The 20347-nt window shown below is 47.2% G+C and overlaps 8 protein-coding genes and 2 non-coding genes across 10 annotated transcripts; 5 read left to right on the forward strand and 5 right to left on the reverse strand.

Annotated features, from left to right (window-relative positions):
* Positions 1-612: 612 nt before the first annotated feature.
* Positions 613-3152, forward strand: ASPWEDRAFT_32429 (uncharacterized protein; the record flags this gene model as incomplete). The annotated part of the gene is made up of 3 exons (XM_040833662.1): positions 613-2861; positions 2932-3055; positions 3099-3152. 3 exons carry the CDS (start codon positions 613-615, stop codon positions 3150-3152), a joined length of 2427 nt encoding a protein of 808 aa, XP_040683906.1.
* Positions 3153-4115: 963 nt separating this feature from the next.
* ASPWEDRAFT_702505 (uncharacterized protein) lies at positions 4116-4903 on the reverse strand. Its single transcript, XM_040839112.1, has one exon. It carries the CDS (start codon positions 4782-4784, stop codon positions 4254-4256), a length of 531 nt encoding a protein of 176 aa, XP_040683907.1. The 5' UTR covers positions 4785-4903; the 3' UTR covers positions 4116-4253.
* A 213-nt stretch (positions 4904-5116) lies between these two features.
* ASPWEDRAFT_54876 (phosphatase PAP2 family protein) lies at positions 5117-6222 on the reverse strand (the record flags this gene model as incomplete). Its single annotated transcript, XM_040838117.1, has 4 exons — positions 5117-5495; positions 5545-5884; positions 5931-6024; positions 6079-6222. The coding sequence occupies 4 exons, from the start codon at positions 6220-6222 to the stop codon at positions 5117-5119; spliced, it is 957 nt and encodes a 318-aa protein (XP_040683908.1).
* Positions 6223-6524: 302 nt separating this feature from the next.
* On the forward strand, positions 6525-7367 carry med7 (mediator complex subunit MED7; the record flags this gene model as incomplete). Its single annotated transcript, XM_040829082.1, has 2 exons — positions 6525-6785; positions 6852-7367. 2 exons carry the CDS (start codon positions 6525-6527, stop codon positions 7365-7367), a joined length of 777 nt encoding a protein of 258 aa, XP_040683909.1.
* Positions 7368-8250: 883 nt separating this feature from the next.
* ASPWEDRAFT_45784 (putative C6 transcription factor) lies at positions 8251-10864 on the reverse strand. Its single transcript, XM_040836622.1, has 6 exons — positions 10657-10864; positions 10461-10573; positions 10325-10404; positions 9592-10271; positions 8781-9535; positions 8251-8707 (listed from the first exon to the last, which is right to left on the reverse strand). Exons 1-6 carry the CDS (start codon positions 10762-10764, stop codon positions 8452-8454), a joined length of 1992 nt encoding a protein of 663 aa, XP_040683910.1. The 5' UTR covers positions 10765-10864; the 3' UTR covers positions 8251-8451.
* A 233-nt stretch (positions 10865-11097) lies between these two features.
* On the reverse strand, positions 11098-11171 carry ASPWEDRAFT_t212. The gene has a single exon. It is a non-coding gene; the product is annotated as a tRNA-Ile (tRNA).
* Positions 11172-12855: 1684 nt separating this feature from the next.
* On the forward strand, positions 12856-15007 carry ASPWEDRAFT_142481 (uncharacterized protein). Its single transcript, XM_040829437.1, has 2 exons — positions 12856-14291; positions 14346-15007. Exons 1-2 carry the CDS (start codon positions 12978-12980, stop codon positions 14646-14648), a joined length of 1617 nt encoding a protein of 538 aa, XP_040683911.1. The 5' UTR covers positions 12856-12977; the 3' UTR covers positions 14649-15007.
* A 751-nt stretch (positions 15008-15758) lies between these two features.
* Positions 15759-17439, forward strand: ASPWEDRAFT_32435 (uncharacterized protein; the record flags this gene model as incomplete). Its single annotated transcript, XM_040833663.1, has 3 exons — positions 15759-15951; positions 16006-16728; positions 16778-17439. 3 exons carry the CDS (start codon positions 15759-15761, stop codon positions 17437-17439), a joined length of 1578 nt encoding a protein of 525 aa, XP_040683912.1.
* A 1104-nt stretch (positions 17440-18543) lies between these two features.
* ASPWEDRAFT_t197 lies at positions 18544-18617 on the forward strand. Its single transcript has one exon. It is a non-coding gene; the product is annotated as a tRNA-Ile (tRNA).
* Positions 18618-18833: 216 nt separating this feature from the next.
* Positions 18834-19984, reverse strand: ASPWEDRAFT_72689 (uncharacterized protein). The gene is made up of 3 exons (XM_040839259.1): positions 19516-19984; positions 19384-19459; positions 18834-19330 (listed from the first exon to the last, which is right to left on the reverse strand). The coding sequence occupies exons 1-3, from the start codon at positions 19751-19753 to the stop codon at positions 18988-18990; spliced, it is 657 nt and encodes a 218-aa protein (XP_040683913.1). The 5' UTR covers positions 19754-19984; the 3' UTR covers positions 18834-18987.
* Positions 19985-20347: the final 363 nt, after the last annotated feature.

A 20347-nucleotide genomic window follows, 5' to 3' on the forward strand; every position in this document is an offset into this window, starting at 1 on the left:
AGCCTGGCCCAAAAGCAAAGCGTTCTGCGAATGGTGGAGTGATCTCCGCCTTGAAATATTGTCATTCATGGCGCTCCGTGAACGGGCCGATTCCATGGGTTAATAGAGCCAAGATGGTTTCTGGCTGGGTCCTTTCGTTCGCTGTCAGGGCGTGCTGGAAGAGTCGTCTTTTCACTCTTCCTGGGATAGTTCTTGTTGGTTGTTAGCAGGTCGCGGAGGTAGAATGAGAGGTCGAATTCCACGGCAATGTATAGAAAGTAGGAAAAGACCCTGAGGATATCAGAACACGTCAGGGTTTTTGCCGTATATTTATCAAAGGCGAGCGGCTTTCACTCGGTAGATCCATTATCCCGTAGCTTCGGAGGTGTCCATAGAACTTGTTTTATATCGTCAAAATTATGTCTATCCCCAGAACAGGCAATACAAGATAGCCTTTTAAATAGTAGGATCTATCTTGCTTAGTTCATATACCTTACTGGACCTTAGCGACCAAATGCTGAAATATCGTGGGGCGTTGAGGTTGACGCGTTGCCAGCTGTTCATGCATGACCAAGATTCAGCCTCAAAAGCCCTGAGCAAGCTGGGAAATCACCATTCACCATCAACACAGCCATGGCTCGTCCCTCGGAGAAAAGCCTCGATTGCAGCGTCTGCAAAGGCTATTCTGCAGGCTGGATTGACCAGGTTGAAGAAAACATTCATAAGCTCTTCCATTCCGATTGTGACAGATGCTCCACCGAGGCTTTCGATGATATTCTGTGTGACGTTTGTCGGCATTTGAGAATTGCCCACTTGCATTTATGCGTCGACTATACGTTGAGCTGGCTTCCAGACATTGAGATCGGTATTTGGAGAGAAGTGGAGGAGAGGGGTTCGCGGTGCCGCTTCTGTCAATTTATCAGCAACACATGCTACGCACAACTTCAACTGAACCCCGACAACAACTCACGGGCCCGGCCGATCAAGATAGATTTACGCTCAAAGTCCACAATCGGTTTCTGGTTTTCTTTACCTGGGATTAAGCGACATATCGAGATCCACTCATGGGTCCCAAGCAAAGGAGTTGATAAGATGCCCTGGCGCTCCCCTTATGATCCGTGCGAGTATCCACCACCTCCGCTACAAGGATATGTTGACTGGGACAAAGCGCGCCGATGGATGCATACATATTCACGTTCAATTGCCTCTGGGAGGCCGAAAAATCTCAAAGTTATCGATGTGGTCGACGATCAAGTAGTTCATGCCCCGACGGACTGTGAATACCTGGCTTTGAGCTATGTTTTCGGGGGGGTTAAAACCATTGAATTGCCACCATCACGCTCTTTCAAGAGGGATAACTTGCCTGCAACTATCCGGGATGCGATACTAGCATGCGACAGACTAGGATACAGATTTCTCTGGGTTGATCAACTCTGTATTAACCAGAGTAATCCATCCGAGGTACAGGAACAGATCGCCCAGATGAATCACATCTATCGACATGCTACCTGCACGTTGGTAGCGTTGGAGGGCGACGACTCCAATCATGGCCTCCCCAGAGTGACTGTGCCCCAGTCTTGGCAACACACAGTCGTGGACATTGGTCGAATAACCTTTTCTAATAAAGCGCCCGCTTTACATAAACTCATGGACGGTAAAAGATGGCTGACACGAGGTTGGACCCTTCAGGAGGGGTACTGCTCTTCAGCAATGCTATTTTTCACTAACTATGGAGTCTACTATTCACATTCGTCTCCAGGACAAATAGAGTCAGAAACAATCTGTGAAAAGGATTCTGCGTGGATACTCCCCCTTGACATGAATTACTGGGGAACCTTGGTGCAGTACACCGAGAGAGAACTGTCCTACCAGACTGATATCCTGCATGCCTTTACCGCAGTGTTACAGGCCACCCATGGAGACCGCACTTACCATGGCCTCCCACTCGATTATATCGATCAAGCCATTGCCTGGGAACCGGACGAATTCAGTTGGAAATCAAATTTTATCCCTTGGAAGGTTCGAGATGGATTTCCATCATGGTCATGGACTTCACATGTTGGTCCCATACGCAAATCGACGGTAGCAGCCGGGCTTGCAATATGGGCCATTCCTGAATCAGCAACAACCGTCGCTGTATGCAAACCCTCTCCATTGGACGAAAAGGCACTACTGGAATCTGAATGGCATGAAGGCTACAGTAGGAAGATAGGTCTCCTGCACAAACTGGTGGTGGCGTGGCTTGGTGGATGTGTGCCAAGGCCATTCCCGATCCAGAAAGAGCCCTCCTATCCCTCCGTTGATTTTACTCTGGCCCACAAATATCCATTTGGTTTCACTGCTTATCTCACAACCCCTGAAAGTTTGTCTCATGGATCTCTGCTCATGACTCTTTACAAACGATGGCCTACATACAGTTCATTCTGGCATGATGCATTTGGCCACTTGGATATACAAAGTATTTTTACTCCACGTGACTGTGGCCTGGCATACGCCGCCCCTGGTAGGATTCTATTTCACGGTCAGAGTGCATATTTCTATCTTGACACCTCCAACTTGCACCATTCCAGCTCAACAGAGTACAATCTGTCAATCAGATCCAGGAATGGATCTTTTGCAGGCATGGTCACAACGCCTGAGTATTACTCAATGTCTATCAAAAATGGCGTGATGGAATTCATACTAATGTCTATTGGAGATTCCTATTTCTTATACCGGGATCGGGGGAATGAATCTACACCAGATACGGAGGTCCTTGAGAAAATGGACAGTGGTATAATGCTACGTGTGATGCTGATCAACCGGGATCCTGAGACGAGCGTTGCACGCCGAGTTGGAATTGGTGCCATAGCTCTCAAAATCTGGGTCGATGCAGGTCCACAGTACAAAACTGTGATTCTTGAATAGCGTGTTATTATTTCCTGTCGGAGTTTCCATTTTTCGTTAATGTAGGTGTATGGATTTCGTTAGGGACCTAGGTAAACTCGACAATTGGATCCCCTGTTCTGGTGTTGCCCTGGACAAGCCATTTCTTGAGCGTACATGGGAAGAGTCTCGGCGGATTCTTGACATTAATGTACGTCTTCCATCCTATTTTTCAATATATACTGACATAGCAGGTCCTCGGATTCTTCTTGTCCGCTCAGTTAGCGGCCAAGCAAATGATAAAATAAGGAAATGGCGGCTCAATTGGGATGATAGCCTCCATCGTCGCCCACTGCGCCATTCCTGCACAGTGGGTATTTATCTATAAGAGCCTCTTAAGGCCGCCATTAAACTTCTGGGAGGGACTCTTACCATGGAGATGGCTCCATACAACATCCGTGTTAATATAATCTCCCCTAGATTCATTATAGCCAAGACATTGGCGCATTTTACAGATATATAGGAGGTATTTAGAACAACGCCCCCGCTGAAGCGCATTAGCCAGACTGGGGACCTAACATTCACGATGGCGTACCTGTTGGGCGATGGGGCATCTTATACTACTGGGGCTGATATTGCTGTCACGGGGGATCTGCATAATGGACGCTTTAGCTTCCTTCTTCTTTGTCCTGTTGACTTGATCGATTATCCTGTTATTCAATCGCAATCTGAAACGTCTTTCTGAAATTAGTCATCTCTACGAAGTGTCAAAGATTGACGGCTTGTGGCCGATGTATTTCATCAAAGTGGACTTTCCTGAACAAGGTTTCCCTTGAATCCAGTACAGTCCACTGCCTGATCCCAGCCAGTCGACGAAAACCATCCCAGCGGCGCTCCTCGTCGTGGTTGTCGTTGTGGTTTATCCACTGAAAAGTGCTCTCATGTGCCTCGCTGAGTCTTGCGTAGCGTTCCATTCGCGCATCAAACTGCAAGCTGGAAGGGATATCGTGACTGGCCGAGTAGCGGATTCGTCTCTCTTTCTTGCGAGCCTTTTCAATCAGGTTGACTCGATGCTGGTCAGTCTCTTGGTAGTTATCAGTGACAACAATTGGCGTCATATCTTTTTTGTCCATCTCGTCCGTCTCGTCCGGCTCATCCCTCTTGTCCCTCTTGTCCTTGTTTTTCTTGACCCAAATAACAATGGATTTCTTGTTGATTAGCTGTGCTAAAGCTGCTGTTTGTTGCTAAATATTCTGAGAAATGTTCTTCTGCATGTCCTGTACAAGTTGACTGGCAATCCGCTTTGTCTCTCGATCTAAAGCATCGAATCTCTGCGATTGCTGTTTTGCCAATGACTCTGCTTGGTCTCTGGAAGGGAACATGGTTAGCTTCCAACCTCAACTCTATACTCAAAGCCAGACAGACACCAATGATCCTAGCAACTGCGTTTGGATGGCTGCTCGATATTTCTCCAGCCTCGTCTCCAGCTCTTGAATCGCACCCTGATTCCATACACTCTCCAGCCCCAGCTGCAGACTTTGTTTGAGAAGAGCAATTTTCTTCAGCTGCCGCTTCCATCGTTCCTTCTCCTGTCTGGGAGCATCCGACTTTGGCTCTTCCGGGTCGGTCTTGAGCTTCAACTTGGCCAACTGCACCAATAATTCCTTCGCGACCTCATCGCATCCACTACAAAGCTTCTGCAACGCCACGTCACTCTCCCCTAGCGGCTTTCTGGTAATACTATTCTGACCCGCATGGGACTTGCCCTGCTGAAATTTGGCTGTGAACTTTTGAAGCTCAGTCGTCGTCAGCTCGATTTCTTCGTTCAAACCCAGGGTGCCAGCTTTGTACAGTTCGCGACCTTTTCCGACTATCTTGATCCCGTAATCGATAAATTGGACTATGGTGCCTGCGAGGCTAAGTGCAGATAAGGGGTCCATAGTTGGAGATTAGGATAAAATTGAAAAGGCGGTTTCTCTGCGTGCGGTGGATGTTAAATAGGTATCTCTATGAGGCGCTGTTAGCTCAGCCTGGTGGCTAGGTATGCATGCAGTAGTGGAAAAAGTCATTGGTTGCCTCAATGCCTTGGATTCCATGGATAGACAGGGTTGGTGTTCGACCAATCAACTTCCTGCAGCCTGTGGTAAAGGTAGGTGAGGTTCATCGTATTTAGGCTCAATATAATATGGTAAATTGAATAGTCTTTGTGCGGTTTAATTATACGAAACCAATATATTGAATATGCCAGGGTATCATTAGAAAGTCAAGAAATCTACCTCCGAGACTCCACTGCCTCTCCAAGCTGATAAGTCTCTCCATCCTCCCAGTTTCGCGGAATAGATCCACGCCCTTCAATCTGCTGCTCCTCATCCCCAGGCAGCTTAGAAAACCCATCAGGGTCGACCAGGTCGGTTTTACTGTGTGGAACATCGCAACTAATGGCCCACAACGAAGGATAGTAACGGCGATAAGAGAAATAGGACACTGCCGCGCCCAGAATCGAGCCACACGTAACATCATACACATCATGTCTGTAGTCATCAAGACGTGAAATGGCGATCATCAGTGCGCACAGAAGCGGGGCAAGGGCGAGAAGACATCTAGCGAGATCCGTCCTCGGTCTGAATACGTGCATCTGGCCAGAAAAGAAACTAAAACAAAATTAGTATCCTTATATACTGGAGGTCAAACTCAACCTACATAGTCAGATACCCAAGACCACTAAATGAAAAGCTGCTATGGCCACTTGGGAAACTCCTCCAGCCTTCCTGGAGTATATGATTGTTGGTCTGGGTGCAAACGGTATATGCGACCAGCACATCTTTTGCGGTGCCCTTGCGGGGGATGCAGCGTGAGATGAAATCTGGCCGAGGTCTCCCAACTGCGTTTTTAATAATATCCGTAAGGAACGTGGATAGCATCAAAGCCACGAAAAACCCGAGAATCGTCACATGGACTTTATGCGCACCGGGACGGAACATGGCCGCCCAAAGGACGAGGATCACGAAAGGGATGACTCCGGCGTAGATAATGGACCACACTGGATCTATTAGCACAGGAATATGTATAAACCCTTATGTACTTACCAATCGACACTCTTTCAACCACAGTGAAGGGATATTGAATGGATTTGTTGTCGAGAGAGAACATGCGATGGAATGGGTCCACGAAGAGCTGGATCTATGCGACAATACTGTCAGTACCATATACACTGCGTAGAATTGTCTGACTCACCAGAGCCCATCCTGCTGCAATAACTACCAACGCGATATAATCCACCGCGTACGATCGCTGGCAAAATCGAGTCACGGCACCAGCTACACCGGCCTGGTTGGACATGGGAATTGCCGACCCAGCAGCTAACCCATTGCGAGGCATATTCGCAAACTCAATTAAGCAGATAAACCATCAGACAAGTCACACTCGCTGCGCATTCCGAAGCGCAGATGAAAGAAAAGACAGCAGCACGTAAGTGAGAGAAGGACAAGAGTGTCACACGAGTTGTTCACTGTTTCGCCGGCCGCCTCAGGCCGTTGAAAAGCACGGGCCAGTCTGTCACCTCCGCATCGCGGTCAAAACCATCCGACATTCCTCTTCACCCACGTCGATCTTATCCTCGTTGCTCGACTCCACTATCATCTAATTCATGACCAAATAGCTACCTCTCGAGTGAGCAGAAAATGGCCGAGGCTGGACAACAAAGAGCCCTCGCGACTGCTTTCGCGCCGCCACCTCCCCTATGGAAACATTTCACTCCAGATAACATCAAGAAGCTCGAGGGGATCAAGAAGGAAGCTTCAAAGGGAGAAGATGGGAAATCACGGAAGAAGAAGTGGACGGCGGCTGAATTACGCGCTCTCGATCTCCCTCCAGAGCTTCGTTTCCTTGTGCCACCTGAAATTCCCACAGAGCAATACAGCGTTTTTGGGGAGCTACAAAGCGTGCGTTTCCATGCCATTCAAGTTGAATGAATGTTTGTTACATGAGACTGACAATGATTGCTATAGCTTTCGACCGCCCTCCCATCCTTACAAGAACAAGGCATTGAACAACTCTACCCCTCCCCTCCAGCAGACGCCGATCGTGAATCTCCAGCGAAACCTTCCCAGCCGCTAAACCACGCCTATTATCTTCTCAAAATCAGCAAATCTCTACTCTTAAACTTCCTTGACTTTGTTGGCATTCTCTCGGTATATCCGGAACAGTTCGAATCCAAGGTGGAGGATCTGCGCAACCTATTCATCAACGCGCACCATCTTCTGAACTTGTATCGGCCTCACCAAGCGCGAGAGTCCCTGATTCTGATGATGGAAGAACAATTGGGCCGGACAAGGGAGGAGATCCAGGAGATGGACAAAGTGAAGGTTGAGATTGAAGCAGCTCTGGAGAAGCTGCAAGCCGAGGGACTTGATGCGGATGCTGCCATGCAGGCCGCCGAGAAAGGCAACAAGCCGATAGAATCAAGCGAACAGCAGGCTGAAGATTCTCGACTGATGTGGGACCTCTTGGATGAGAATAATTGATTGGCCATGGGCGATTGACGAGCTATTATACATACGGCCGATCACATCGCATTTAACGGCACCTTGTCTCAAACAGACTGGCATACAACTCTCGCAGCGGCTATATCAACCGGGTTACGGTATTTATACGCCAGTCCTTCCTACAGATTCTGGATAGTTCTTTCTGCTGGTCAGAAGCAATATAATCCACACAACCAGCCCCAACACATCGGTCTACGAACAACAACTATCTATCGATATCGAGGAAATCCCAGACTGTCGAATTCCACTCAATGTCTCAATCCGATCTGATAGAATGCGGCTTCGGAATCACGATTTATCCGATAGGGTCACGTGTCGCACTAGTCCGCCCCGTTTAAAAATCCCACCGAATTTTCTCCAGCCAAACATTTTTTGTTCTCAAGCTTCAACCCAGCTTTCACATCGACAATCAGTCTCGAGATCTGAGCTTCTCATTTCGTCGAGCGTGGCTTTGACGGTCTCATTGTTCAGATGCAGTCTATCCATTGAAATGCCTATTGGACTACCTGCCTGGAATTGAGCCATCAAGTCGCTTTACATCGCTCATATCATTGACTTTGGTAAGTTTTACGATGCTGCTTTTTCTTTTCTTCTCAGCTTTACAATGATGATTATGCCTTTTTCTTTGTTTCAACCCCATATGAGGACACTTGTGTTCTTTGAGTCTAATCGTGCATTTTTTTACCTCTAATAATCTGAAGAGCTTCATAAGCTTTATTTCATCCACCAATGCAAGCTTCATTGACTTGGAAACAAATTGCTAACGTTGGTTGGTTTAGGTATTACCCAGGTTTAGATATCATGCTATGCTTGAATATAATATGACTTTTATTTCAATTGATGTGACTTCACACCTGTAAACGTATTTCTCGATCCTGCTGGATTTTGTAGAGGTTCAAATAGATATTAGATTATATACGAGTATGCTTTCATATCGATCTACCCATGTCAATTTGCAAACCAAAGATTTCTTCCAATCCAATGAATTCGAAACCCACAACACAACACCCAAACACCAAAGCTAAAGAAATTCGCCAAACCATACCACAAATCATGCATCAAGTCATCCATATCGCTCATTGTACGCCTTCTCCACCGCACAAATCGCAAGTCTGTACAACTCATTAACGAAATCCGCCACGAGCTTAATATGCACGACTTCGTTGCTCGAGGCCGTCTCACGCAGAAACACCCGCTCCATGACCCCTGTCGCGGTCTTGAGGAGGGCGAGGTCTTTTGTGGCTTGCGGGTCGGAGGGGTTTTGGAGGATGTTGCAGAATATTGCGAGGAGAGCGGACATGGGGTAGAAGATTATGGCCCTATGATTTGTTAGGGAATTAATAGAGTATGGGTTGGTTGTTTGGTTGGTTGGTTGGGATGATTGTGGCTTACCAGAAAACACCATCGAGAAGGACAGGCTCCGCCGTTTCGAGGTACAGTAGTGTTGAGCGACTGGCTTCGACGGAGAGGGCTAAGCTTGAGCTTACGCCTTCTCTCATTCCGCTCTGGTTCTTGTCCCATGCTTTGCAGCGGCTGCTTGCTTGGTGGATGATCATCATGCAGAGGTGGTAGTTCAGACGTAACATGACAGAATGCATGCTGAGGTTAGGATCTGGTGTCTCGTGGGAGAAAGACAGTGTTGGTCTCCATTCCAGTGGCACCGAAAGCCTCCACCTCTCGAGTTCGTCGTCGAGTTCGCGAATCTCTTTCAGAATCTCTGCGTCTGACTTTTGCAGCGCTTTGAATGAGTATAGAGCGCTGTATGCTCGTGATTTGATGATGCTTAATCGGAGGTCGACGGGGAATAGCGGGCTATCGGGAACCTGTTGCGAGTGGTGATGAAATGCCATGGTTGTGTAAAGGTTATCTTCGTAGCCGGGGGGTAGGGTAATGTCGCAGTTTTCGTCGGATAGAACCAGAGGCTGTCCTGTTCGGATAGCAACATCTTTCTCGATGCTGTAGCAGAGCCAGAAAATGTTGCGTAGGTGACGCTTCGTTCTGGCCTTGAGGAACTCCGCAAACGATGCCGTGGGCTTTAGAGATTCGGTGGGGTTAGTATGAGCACCTAGCATGAAAATGAATCGTGCTGATAAAGAGCCAAAGTAGTCTGCAGAACGCAGGTTTCCTAGTATGAGCTCAATTAATGCCTATCGATAGGTTAGCATTTGCCATCGAATTGCACAGCAGGTAGTATAAGTCTTACCAAAATTGTCACAGTCTGCAGCCCGTCTAATGTTGGGGTCTCTTGCAAAATCTGAGGTACTAGGTATCGCGCCCTGAGCGTATAAGCGTCACTGTCGATGGGTGGCAATCTTGTGCCCTCAATTGCAGGCTGGTGTAAGATGGATGCAAAGGCAATAAAAGCAAAAATGCATGCTCTGGCACTGTGGTGTCCGTAGTAATCCTCGGATTGCGGCGGTTGGTAAGCGGTCTTGATCGTCTCGTGGAAAAGGAATGAGTCCAGAACGGGAAATACGCGTTGCATCAAGGATGAGCGGTAGACTTCAAAGTGCATCCGCACAACAGTTTGGTCAGGAAGCTCGAGAAGCTCCTTTGGTTGCAGATCCATCAGCAATGCGTTTGAACTCTGGGCTCGTTGTTTCTCCCATGGTGGCCTGGAGAGACTAAGCTTATCGTTGTTGACCCTCTGGCCGGTCCGCGACTCGATCCACTGCTGGCCCTCTGGAAGAAGAAATGGGATTCCTGTAATTAGGCTGATCACGCCAAACTCTCTCCCAGCGAAGTGCAGTGCCACAGAAGATGAGACCGGGGGTTGACTGGGAGGACCAAGTGGTGGACCAGGTGGTAGAGCCTGGGGGTAGCTAGGCGGAGTGGCACTTGGGACGAAATTACGTTCAGAGCCACCAGGAGATCCAGCAGAGACTGTCTGCATGTTAGCTTATGCTGTGCCAGGAAATATGGTCGGACAAACTCACCGGACTCTCGCAGCAATCCTTGCGTCACAAGTTCTTCTATCCGGCTGATACGCGCTGCCAGATGCGATGCTTTGTCTGATCTAGCAGCTATAGTTAGCAGATGTATTGGAATTCTCTGCATTACGCGCTTGAATACCTGTTCCCATTGTGTCTATCTTTTCGTTTCCTCTGACTGGCCCTCTCAAATGTACAGGGGATGTTATGGTGGCTACACCAGTTACACTGTGGAACAGCAGCGTCACATTTTATCTGTACCCATCAATATCAGCACGTGCATCAAAAAGAAATATATAAATACAGCAAAAATGAGCAATCGATGAGATAATCAGTACCTTTCTTTTATAGCACGAATCACACGCTCTGGCCGTCCGCTTTCTTGCATGCTGCCCGTGCGGAGTCTCGTCTCCAGGCTTCGCGGCCGACGTTGGGGACTGATACATGCGTAATGAGCTCCCCAGCACCCGGGGAAACCAGACCTAGGGTAAAATCAAGTCCGTAGATCCGGCTATATCCTGACAATCGGTTAATCTGCAGATTTTGGACGGCAATAAAGCGTATGACCGTAAGATAATAGAATGAGTTTTCCGACTTCCGCTGACAAAGAAGAATAAGGACAGTGTGGGCTGGTTAGTCAGCGGAAAAGTTAATTTAACGTCCGAATGACATGACATTGGACGATCACTACGAATAGATGTTGACTTCAGATAAACCGGATATGCCATTTAGACGCAAAAGAGAAAATAGCAAAAAACAAGAAAAAGACAAAAAAGAAATGGTCCCGACGAGGGTCGAACTCGCGACCTTGGCGTTATTAGCACCACGCTCTAACCGACTGAGCTACAGGACCTAATTGTTGATACAGGCTTCAATTTAGTGTTATCTGAACCTATTTCATGTATTTTGGCCTGTGTTAGGGTTATGACCTCGTATGCTGCACGTGTCTCAAATGATGTGCAGAGTAACTATAGAAAGACATTTTGCATTGATAAACTGGTGATAACTTGAAACTTTTCAATGTTTCCATATTTAATATCTTTTAGTATTGTCTGGATAATTTGATGTGGTTGAACTCGCCATCCATGGTATTAGGGCTTCTTCCGACATGCATCATTCCTCCGGCTTATGCGCAGAAGCAACCTCGAATTTTCTGCCAGGAAATTTCTACTGTTTCTCAAGTGTAAATCTTATCATTGATTCTGTTTAATTGATTTTGAGCATACTTGGACTTTGATAGACCTTCGTGGCCTTTTTTTCCAGCACGATAGCCCGATGTATATCGTTCCTGACAACACTATATAATGCCGACTTTCGAGCCATTTTTCACGCCATCTGTGTAACCACAGAAGGCTCTAGATATATCATCTTTGATGTCCTCAGAAAGGGATCTTTAATCTATTAATGCGAACGCAAAATAAAAATCAGTCCCATACGAAAAGTGGCAAATAACAAGGTATGCGGCCCACCCAACATCCAGAAACGTCTCTTGCTATAGTACAGTGATTTTCCTGCCTTTAATAACCATTGAGATTCTAAAGAGGAAACTCTTGTCAAGCATCTGCTATATATAGATAAATGAGGCTTTTCAATTTAGTCTGATTTTCTGCGTGAAATGGTATAGATTTTACTTTATAGACGTATACAGGACCCTATTGCAGTTTTTAGTATTAACTAGTCCTATTCCTTTATTAGACGCCGCCCTGAAGGTCGAGATCCGTATTGGGCTGCATGACCGTGTCAACTTTAAATATAACAATCCTAATGATCCTACCCCCCACTTATATTTATATTTTGTCAACAACAAGGACGATTTAGATGACAGCAGAAGATATCCATTACCAACTTCTAATGGTCCCTTTCCTGGACGAAGAAATGGAAGAAAGCCCAGTTTGTCTGAAGCGGCCATTAACATTGAATCTGGGTCTGAACCCAATCCATTACTCACCATCTGGTGCAAGAAAAACTTTAAGCACCCTATAACAGACAGACTTAAGAAGCTTGAATCAGATAGATTTCACTCCCTTTAAGATCCAAGTGAAGAAAGTCCTGATGGTCATGCTCTCAATTACATTAGAAGTAATATCTTTTAGACAAACACTGGTAGCCAGGAATCGAAGCTAATTTAACCTTAACGAGGGGTCTTCATTTGCTACTTCCATCTTCCTTTTTCACTGCAATCAGGAAACAGGAAACAGACAGTAATATAAGGCTCTTGTTGGAGCGTATCGATTCATGTATATCGACCTTGCAGCAAGTCAGTCAATATCGCATTTTCATGACCGTATAGTTATTCAACATGCATTCCAATGAGGGGTAACGCTGTGGCTCATCCGTGCCGAAGTTTATTTAGACACCCGAGAAGGTTGCTTCTTGGTCTGCTTCGGTTTGATTATTGGTTTACGTTCCGGTTTAATTCCCGGCTTAATTCTCAGTGGCTACCAGAGTAGAACCTAGATTACTAATCAAATATCGAAGGAATAGACATTGGAGCCAAGGGGCGATCGCTTCGTATCCAACAATCAGACTTTTGTATTCGACTTCTCAATTTCCGAGGGTATGCTGGCGGGATTCAGATTGTATATCTGTCCCTTAAATTTGAACTCAGACACTCGAAACATCTGCCTTCCAATGGCAATTCGATGACTCTTTCGTCACCATGGTGAGACGGCGGGCCTGCGATGGCTGCTACCTCCGCAAGAACAGATGTACTGGCGATCAACCCTGCCACAACTGCGTCAGGGCTGGCTTTGAGTGCTCCTACGCTAAGAAACCAGCAAAGCCAGGCCCTAAGGGCCCACGTCGCGGAACTTACCTTCGGGTCAATAAGGAACTCCAAGAATTGAGGGACAGAGCTGCTCCCGGTCCAGCCACGCCTCCATGGCCAGGCGATGCAGGATCAAGCTCGCCTCAAGACACATGCCTATCGGAAAATTTATCTTCTTCGGATCCGTTTCCCTTAATCTCCAGTGGTGAGGTCCTGCCATCGGCGGAATGGGAGTCAAACTTCTCCCTATCTGAGGTTCTGGCTTATCTGGAAATTTACCATCAGCGAATGTATCCTGTTTGGCCGGTGGTTGATAGAACTCGCCTGGGCAGTATGCTCATGAAAGACTGGAACAATTGCGAAACATGCGCTCTAGCGTTCGGAATATGTGCGGCAACCATCGCCCAGCTACGAATTGATTCAGAGGGTTTTCCTCCAGGCAATACCGCTGCCTCTCAAAAACGAGAAAAAGGCATGGTGGCTGATCGATTTGCGGTGGAAGCAGAACGATATCGCTCCTTGTATGATTACCGTGAGAGTACTAGCATTGAGGCGGTCCTGGTGCCTCTGTTCCTGCATTTCTACTATGGGGCTGAACAGAAGATACAGACCGCTTCATTCCTACTGGGAGAGTCGGTGAGGATGTGTCAACTTTTAGGGCTAGACAAGGAAGACACATATCAGTGTCTGGACCTGGCGGAAGACAGCTATAGACGGAGGACTTTCTGGCTTCTTTACGTGACTGAAAGAGGCCATGCCATGCAACATGGTACCAACATTTGCTTGACCAATTCCATCAAATTCTCATCACCTGGCCATGCAGGTGAGAGGCGACTCCTTGAGGCTTTTGATAATCTGGTTGGTCTCTTCACGTCTGTTGAGGGGATCCTCCTGGATCCAAAAGGCCACGGCAGGTCTCAAAACAAACAATACTGTAAAGAAACGCTGTCACAGCTGCAGAGCCAACTTCGTCAACACATCCAATGGCCTGAGGAATATAACGAGGTCCAGAGAACAGATATTGTTGTCACCCAACAGTGGCTTCGGATACTGCTCTGGCAACTTTCCTTGAAAAAAACCTATCTGTCGAGCGGTTCAACGGATGCGAGCATGTCCCTAACATATCCAGCTCACGTGGCAAGAGACGCACTGCAGTTCGTCTCCAACGTGTCATTGGGGACCCTCGTGGCACATGGTCCTGGAATGGTGAGCTAGATGTTTCATGATTCTTGTATTGCCATGCCCTAACATCATAGGCAGGAAATCAAACTGTTCGAGATCGCAAGTACGCTTTTAGATGTGATCAACTGCGTTCCATCTCTATCACAAGATACCTCTCTTCGGAGTCGGGATATTCTCCATCATCTGTGTTATCGACTGTTTGCGCTGAGTAATGGCAAGGCGCAGCGGTTAGAAGTACTGCAGAGAAAATTGGGCGAATCCAGGATTTCTTATCTACCATTCAACCCCCTTCCCCTGATTGGCGACCATCCTTCTGCACACTCTCGAGCACATAATCCGACCTCTGAAGAGACAGGCGAAGAGGAAGAGCAGCATGAGTGACCGTTTAGGTGATTGTCAACAGGGATCCGAAGTGGTAATGACAAACTCTTGCATGATTATAATAAAAAAGCGCATGGAAACAAATATTCGAAAGACAACGCTGGATCAATCGGGGCATGTGCCGGCCCGACCTGTAAACGGAATATTGAAACTTCTTAGAGTCTCTCAATCTCTCGTCAGAGCCACTGCTTCCTGTCGCAGTGTTTGATCTCTCCAAAAGCACCCTGCCCCCTGCGAGAATTGGGGACAGTCTCTGTTGGAACGGACCAGTTGCCGCTTCGTAGTCCAAGGAACGTAGCTGGCATTTCTCATGCAATAGCTCTGTACTCTGGTTTTGTGGAAGCGAATTGCGATATGCCTTCGTCCCTGGTCGGGATTTTTTTTTTTTTTTTTTTTGTCTCAACGAACAACGTGAGTGGCATGATATGTCTTTACCAGTGAAACGGGAGAGTTGTCCATATTTATCCCTTCGCAAGCTCCCCGCGCGTGATAATTAATATCTTGGTGTTGGTGAAAGGTTCATCTAGAGGGACGTGATTGGCTACAGTGTAAGATTTCCAAGGCCCAAAAAAAGCCCCTGAATCTCGCCGGAAATTTGCCCAGAAAGCTTGCCCAAAATCTCACCGAAAACCTACCAGGGAATCTTGCGGGGATTTCCCTTTCCCCCAGCCCAGAGGCACTGCTGATTATGTAGTGCCCCGGAATCCCCAAAGGCCAAAAGAAAAAAGAAAAAAAAAAAGAACTCAAACCGCCAGGGTGGGTTTTGCGGGGGGCAGGACTTGAAGAATCTAGTGACCGATTACATCTCACATCTCTCTGTCCCAGGCTGAGGATAACGCTTCATCGCGAGCGACAACCGCAAATGCTATGGGGCAGTTCGACTGGTTGCGTCCCATTGATCAGTAAAGCTGATCGGATTGAAATCATTTTACCAGTTTTCAAAGTCTCATGGGCGATGGCGGCTTTTGGTCTGTAAAATGCTTCAAAGTCTTCTGCGATACTTTCTGTTCTTTCTCATCTGGCACGCTCGTCCTCACTGAGAGTTAAAAAGAAAGAAGAAAAAAAGAAACCATCTCATTCACTAATAAATACTCTCATCCTACCTAAGCCATGGTCGCTGCCGGCGTGATGACCTCTCCTGGTGAGAATGCATACGCTTCTATTCCCAATAATACGATGGGGGAATGGACCAAGGATAAAGGCCTCCGCCGTCTCAACTTGGGCGTTTGCCTGATGTTCGCATCAGCCGCTGCCAATGGTTACGATGGCAGTTTGATGAACGGTCTTTTGACCTTGCCCATGTGTATGTGCTCTCCAACTCACCACTGCTTCCACTGTGTACTGATTGTCCTCCTAGTCTTGACAAACCTGGGTGAGAATATCGACTCCAACACCCTCGGCTTAATCATTGCAGGTATCTCCCTCGGGGGTACTCCAACCTTCATTCCCGCATCCTACTTCGCCGACCATGTCGGGCGCAAGAAATGTGTGGCACTTGGCTCAGTTCTGATGATCGTGGCCGGTATTGTTCAAGCGGCGACTTCTGGCCAGTGGGCCTTTTTTGGCACTCGGATAATGATGGGTGTTGGCTTGGGTTTCTCGCAAACGGCCGCCCCTCCACTTATAACGGAGATTGCCCACCCCCGTCATCGCGGTACAATCACAGCTGCTTTCCAGACGATCTGGTACTGGGGTTCTATTCTGGCTGCTGCCGTGACTTTGGGTACTCTTTATGTTAACAACAACAGCAGTTGGTCCTGGAGAGCCCCTTGCTTATTGCAAGTTGTGTTTCCTGCTCTTCAACTTCTTGGTCTTTGCATTGTCCCGGAAAGCCCAAGGTGGCTGGTATCCAAGGACCGGAAGGAAGAGGCTCTTCAGATACTGGCTCGGTACCACGCCAATGGGGACACATCTGACCCCCTCGTGCAGTTTGAATTCCGCGAAATTTGTGAGGCCATTGGGCAGGCGAAGGCCATGGCTCACAAAAGTGGCTGGGCTGAGTTCATTGAGACCAAGGGAGCGCGCCACCGTTTGGTGATTTGTATCCTGGTTGGGTTCATGATCCAGTGGGCTGGTAATGGTATGACATGCTGTCCCACAACTCACCCCATGAGGCTAACCTCCAACAGGCGTTGTATCCTACTACTTGGCACCCATTCTCAAAACCATCGGCATCACCAACTCTAGCGAGCAGGCCGGTATCAATCTCGGACTCCAGGTGTGGAACGCAATGTGCGCAGCTGGGGGTGCCATCGCAGCAGAGAAACATGGCCGACGGCCGCTCTGGATGGTCTCAACCATGCTCATGCTTTTGTTCTTGTCCATCGTGACGGCATTCTCGGCCGTCTTCGTTGGACGGGGAATCAAAGCAGCTGGAGGCGTGGTCGTTGCATTTTTGTTCTTGTTCTTCGGTTCGTATGACATTGCCTATACACCTCTTTCCATTGCATACCCGGTCGAGATCCTCCCCTTCCACCTGCGTGCAAAGGGCTTGTCCCTCAACCTCACCGTTACCTTTGCCACGGGCTTCCTTAATCAATACGTCAACCCCATCGCCTTTGACGCCATCAAGTGGAAATTCTATTTGGTGTATGTCGGTCTGTTGATCTGGTTCTTGGGTATTATCTACTTTGTCTTTCCGGAGACCAAGGGCCGCACCCTCGAAGAAATTGCCATCGTCTTTGACGGCGCGGCGGGAGAGATGGAGGCGAGGAGAGATCTGGTAGCTGTTTCAGCGGCTGGGGCTAATCCAAAGGAGCCGTTGAAGGCTGACGTGGAGCATTTTGTATGACCTTGACCTCTATTCATGATCATGATGCAATGAGAAATTTTGTGATTGTATTATCAGTGAAATGGCAAGATCAGTGAGCACAGCGTCGCGTACATGACAAAACACAAAAATTGTCCAAATCCTATATAGGTGACTCCCGCCCTGACTCATCTCTGCTGTGCGGGTGAATGCGGGTTGGGCTCTGTTCCTCGTGTAAAGTTGAGCCTGATGGAGCTTTCTTCTTTTTCATTCACAGCGTTGTTTTGGTTTGCATCTAGACTTTGCTATTCAAGGTTAGGTTTACAATGTTGAATGAAAATTATTTTGAATATGCCTGAACTCAACCTGATAATAATTATCTAAGATGAATGCCATCTCTACATGTCGGCGTTCCTCTTGTCAAGGCCAGAAAGAGATGCCTTCATGAATACCAGGTGACTTCCATTTTCTTTATTTCACATAGAGTGATTGGTCTCGCGATCCTATAATTTCAGTGTAGTCTTGACAACACAGACTGTAGGGCCTTATCATCGATTCTTATGTGGTGAGCCCGGGCCTCAGTGCATGGACTGTTGGCGCCTCATGTACCACCCACAGTCGCTCTGCCAAACATGAGCTAGCGAGCGAGATGGCCTGACTATTACTAGAAAGCGATAAAAGCGGTGAGTTAGTAAATAAGACTGTTGTATTATCAAAAACGGCCTTAGATTATGCTATCAGTAGCGAGAGAGGAATACAGCACTACTTGTCCATCCTAAATAGAACGCCTTGGCACTCGGGGACTGGACTACCAAGCAGAAGCAGATCAACCAGTGGTCGGATTGCGCATGGTATCCGGACTTGCTATCGATATGGGGTCTCATTCATAAGACATTTCTTAGAACGGTGCTAGGGTCTTCTTTTCAATGTGGTGCATAGCAACCAGCGCCAGGAGATTGATAAGGAAGTATTGAAGGTGGTGACATTGTGCAATTGTTTGTAATGATTTATGGCTTTATATATTCATAATCTGCACAAGAAAATTACAAGTTATTATTCATGGTATTGTGCTTGGGCTCTACAATTTGATAGTGAAACTTGTTACTAGATTGATAAAACACCCTTTTAAAGCGCTATTCAACAAGTGGTCCTGTAGCTCAGTCGGTTAGAGCGTGGTGCTAATAACGCCAAGGTCGCGAGTTCGACCCTCGTCGGGACCATTTCTTTTTGTCTTTTTTTGCTATTTTCCTGTTTATCTGTTGCTGTATTGGTTAATTTCATGGCTGGGTCTCTGGTTTTTTCTCTTTTGGTGGTGTTGAAGGTTGTTTGTTGTTGTTTGGTGTGATGATGGCTGTATACAATATCTCGATTATAAGTCCCAAACGTTACATTTTCGTTCCAACGTCGATATAACAAACAATAGTTTGATTTCTTAAGCCACAAGAAAATTCATTATTATATTAGGTTCATATCGCATAGAGTAATTTGTTCCCTCTGCCCTCAAAAAGAAAGCAAAAGCAGTAAGTATACCATAGCATACCCCATTTTACCAGATGGTCACCACGAAACACGTAAACTATTCTATACCATCTACCCCAAAACCAAAGCTCCCAGGGCAATCAACGAACCGCCGAAAAACATAGGCGCAGAGGTGGGAGCCGCACCCCCGGAACTCGTCTCAGAAGCCTGCGCACTGGAGCTTTCCGATGCAGTGGCTGATTCTGATGTCTCAGCTGCAGAGGAAGATGTAGCTGTACTGGTAGATGTCGTGGACATGTCCGTTGAAGATGGGAGGGAGGCCGAAGTTGAGTCGCTAGTCGACTCAGAGGTGGAGGTTGTAGCGTCCGCAGTCGTGGCGGCAGCGCCGGTCTGGAGAGTGACGGTGCTATACGGGGTATGGACGGTGACTCGGGTCGCTTCGCTGGTACAGCCACTATATCGGATGTTAGATACACTCTTTTCTGAATAAGATATAGGTAGTCTTACCCTATAGCCACATCACTGCAGCATCCAATGAAAACGTTCCCCTTGAACGAGCACTGCTCTGTAATACCGCATCCGACTGAAGTATTTATTAGTATGTGTCCATATTTCACGTCGGTGTAGATAGAAGCATACCTCCTCCATTATCATGCGCGCAGCAGTTGGGTGCGCATCCACCGCCGCAGCATTGGCCGATCAAGCACTGCGATCCGTCGCTACATTTGGCCCTCTTACCCAGAGGCGAGTCCACTGGAGATCGACCCTGAAGTTCATGACGACTGTGGAGGACAGGAGAGTTGTAGGTAGATGCGGTGCAGTGGGTGAAGAAGAGGGCACTGCCCATCAAGAAAGAAAGAGTTGTTTTGGAAAGCATATCGACGAGATAAGATGTTCTGTAATCTGTGCGGAATAGATGAAATGGAGAAAAGCAGAAAGAGGAAATCACCAGGCTTTAAGTTGACTACCATACTAGACCTTTAACTAGGTGGTAGTTGTATTCCAATATAGGTATGTAGAGTCGATCAGCCCGTGTTTTTTCTTGGCTGAATAGCATCGCAACAGAAGCGAACTCCACTTCTCGTATTCACATCGAATTGGAAGGATTGTGCGAATCTAAGTCTGCAAATTTTGAGATCTGCAATCAATTTGAATCTTTTCATGCCTCGGCAGGAATCTCGAAATAGCAATGCTACACAAAGTAGTAGTACCGTACAGTAGGAGCGGGAGCACAATTCGTGCCCTATATAGGTGGCCCATCCCACTCATCTTGGGTAGATCTGCACAATGATTCATTTGCGATGGCTTTGGCCTCCTTGAACGGATAATACAGAATATGAGACTTGTCAGGGTCAACTGACTCATGACTAAAAGACTGTGGTCGTAGCTGTTAGAGCACATAGATCATGGAACTTCGTCCCTTTGACCCTTCATTCTCAGCTAGATCGAAACCTACCATCACGGGAATTAG

This window comes from Aspergillus wentii (assembly GCF_001890725.1).
Source record: "Aspergillus wentii DTO 134E9 unplaced genomic scaffold ASPWEscaffold_9, whole genome shotgun sequence".
In the NCBI taxonomy this organism is placed as follows: domain Eukaryota; kingdom Fungi; phylum Ascomycota; class Eurotiomycetes; order Eurotiales; family Aspergillaceae; genus Aspergillus; species Aspergillus wentii.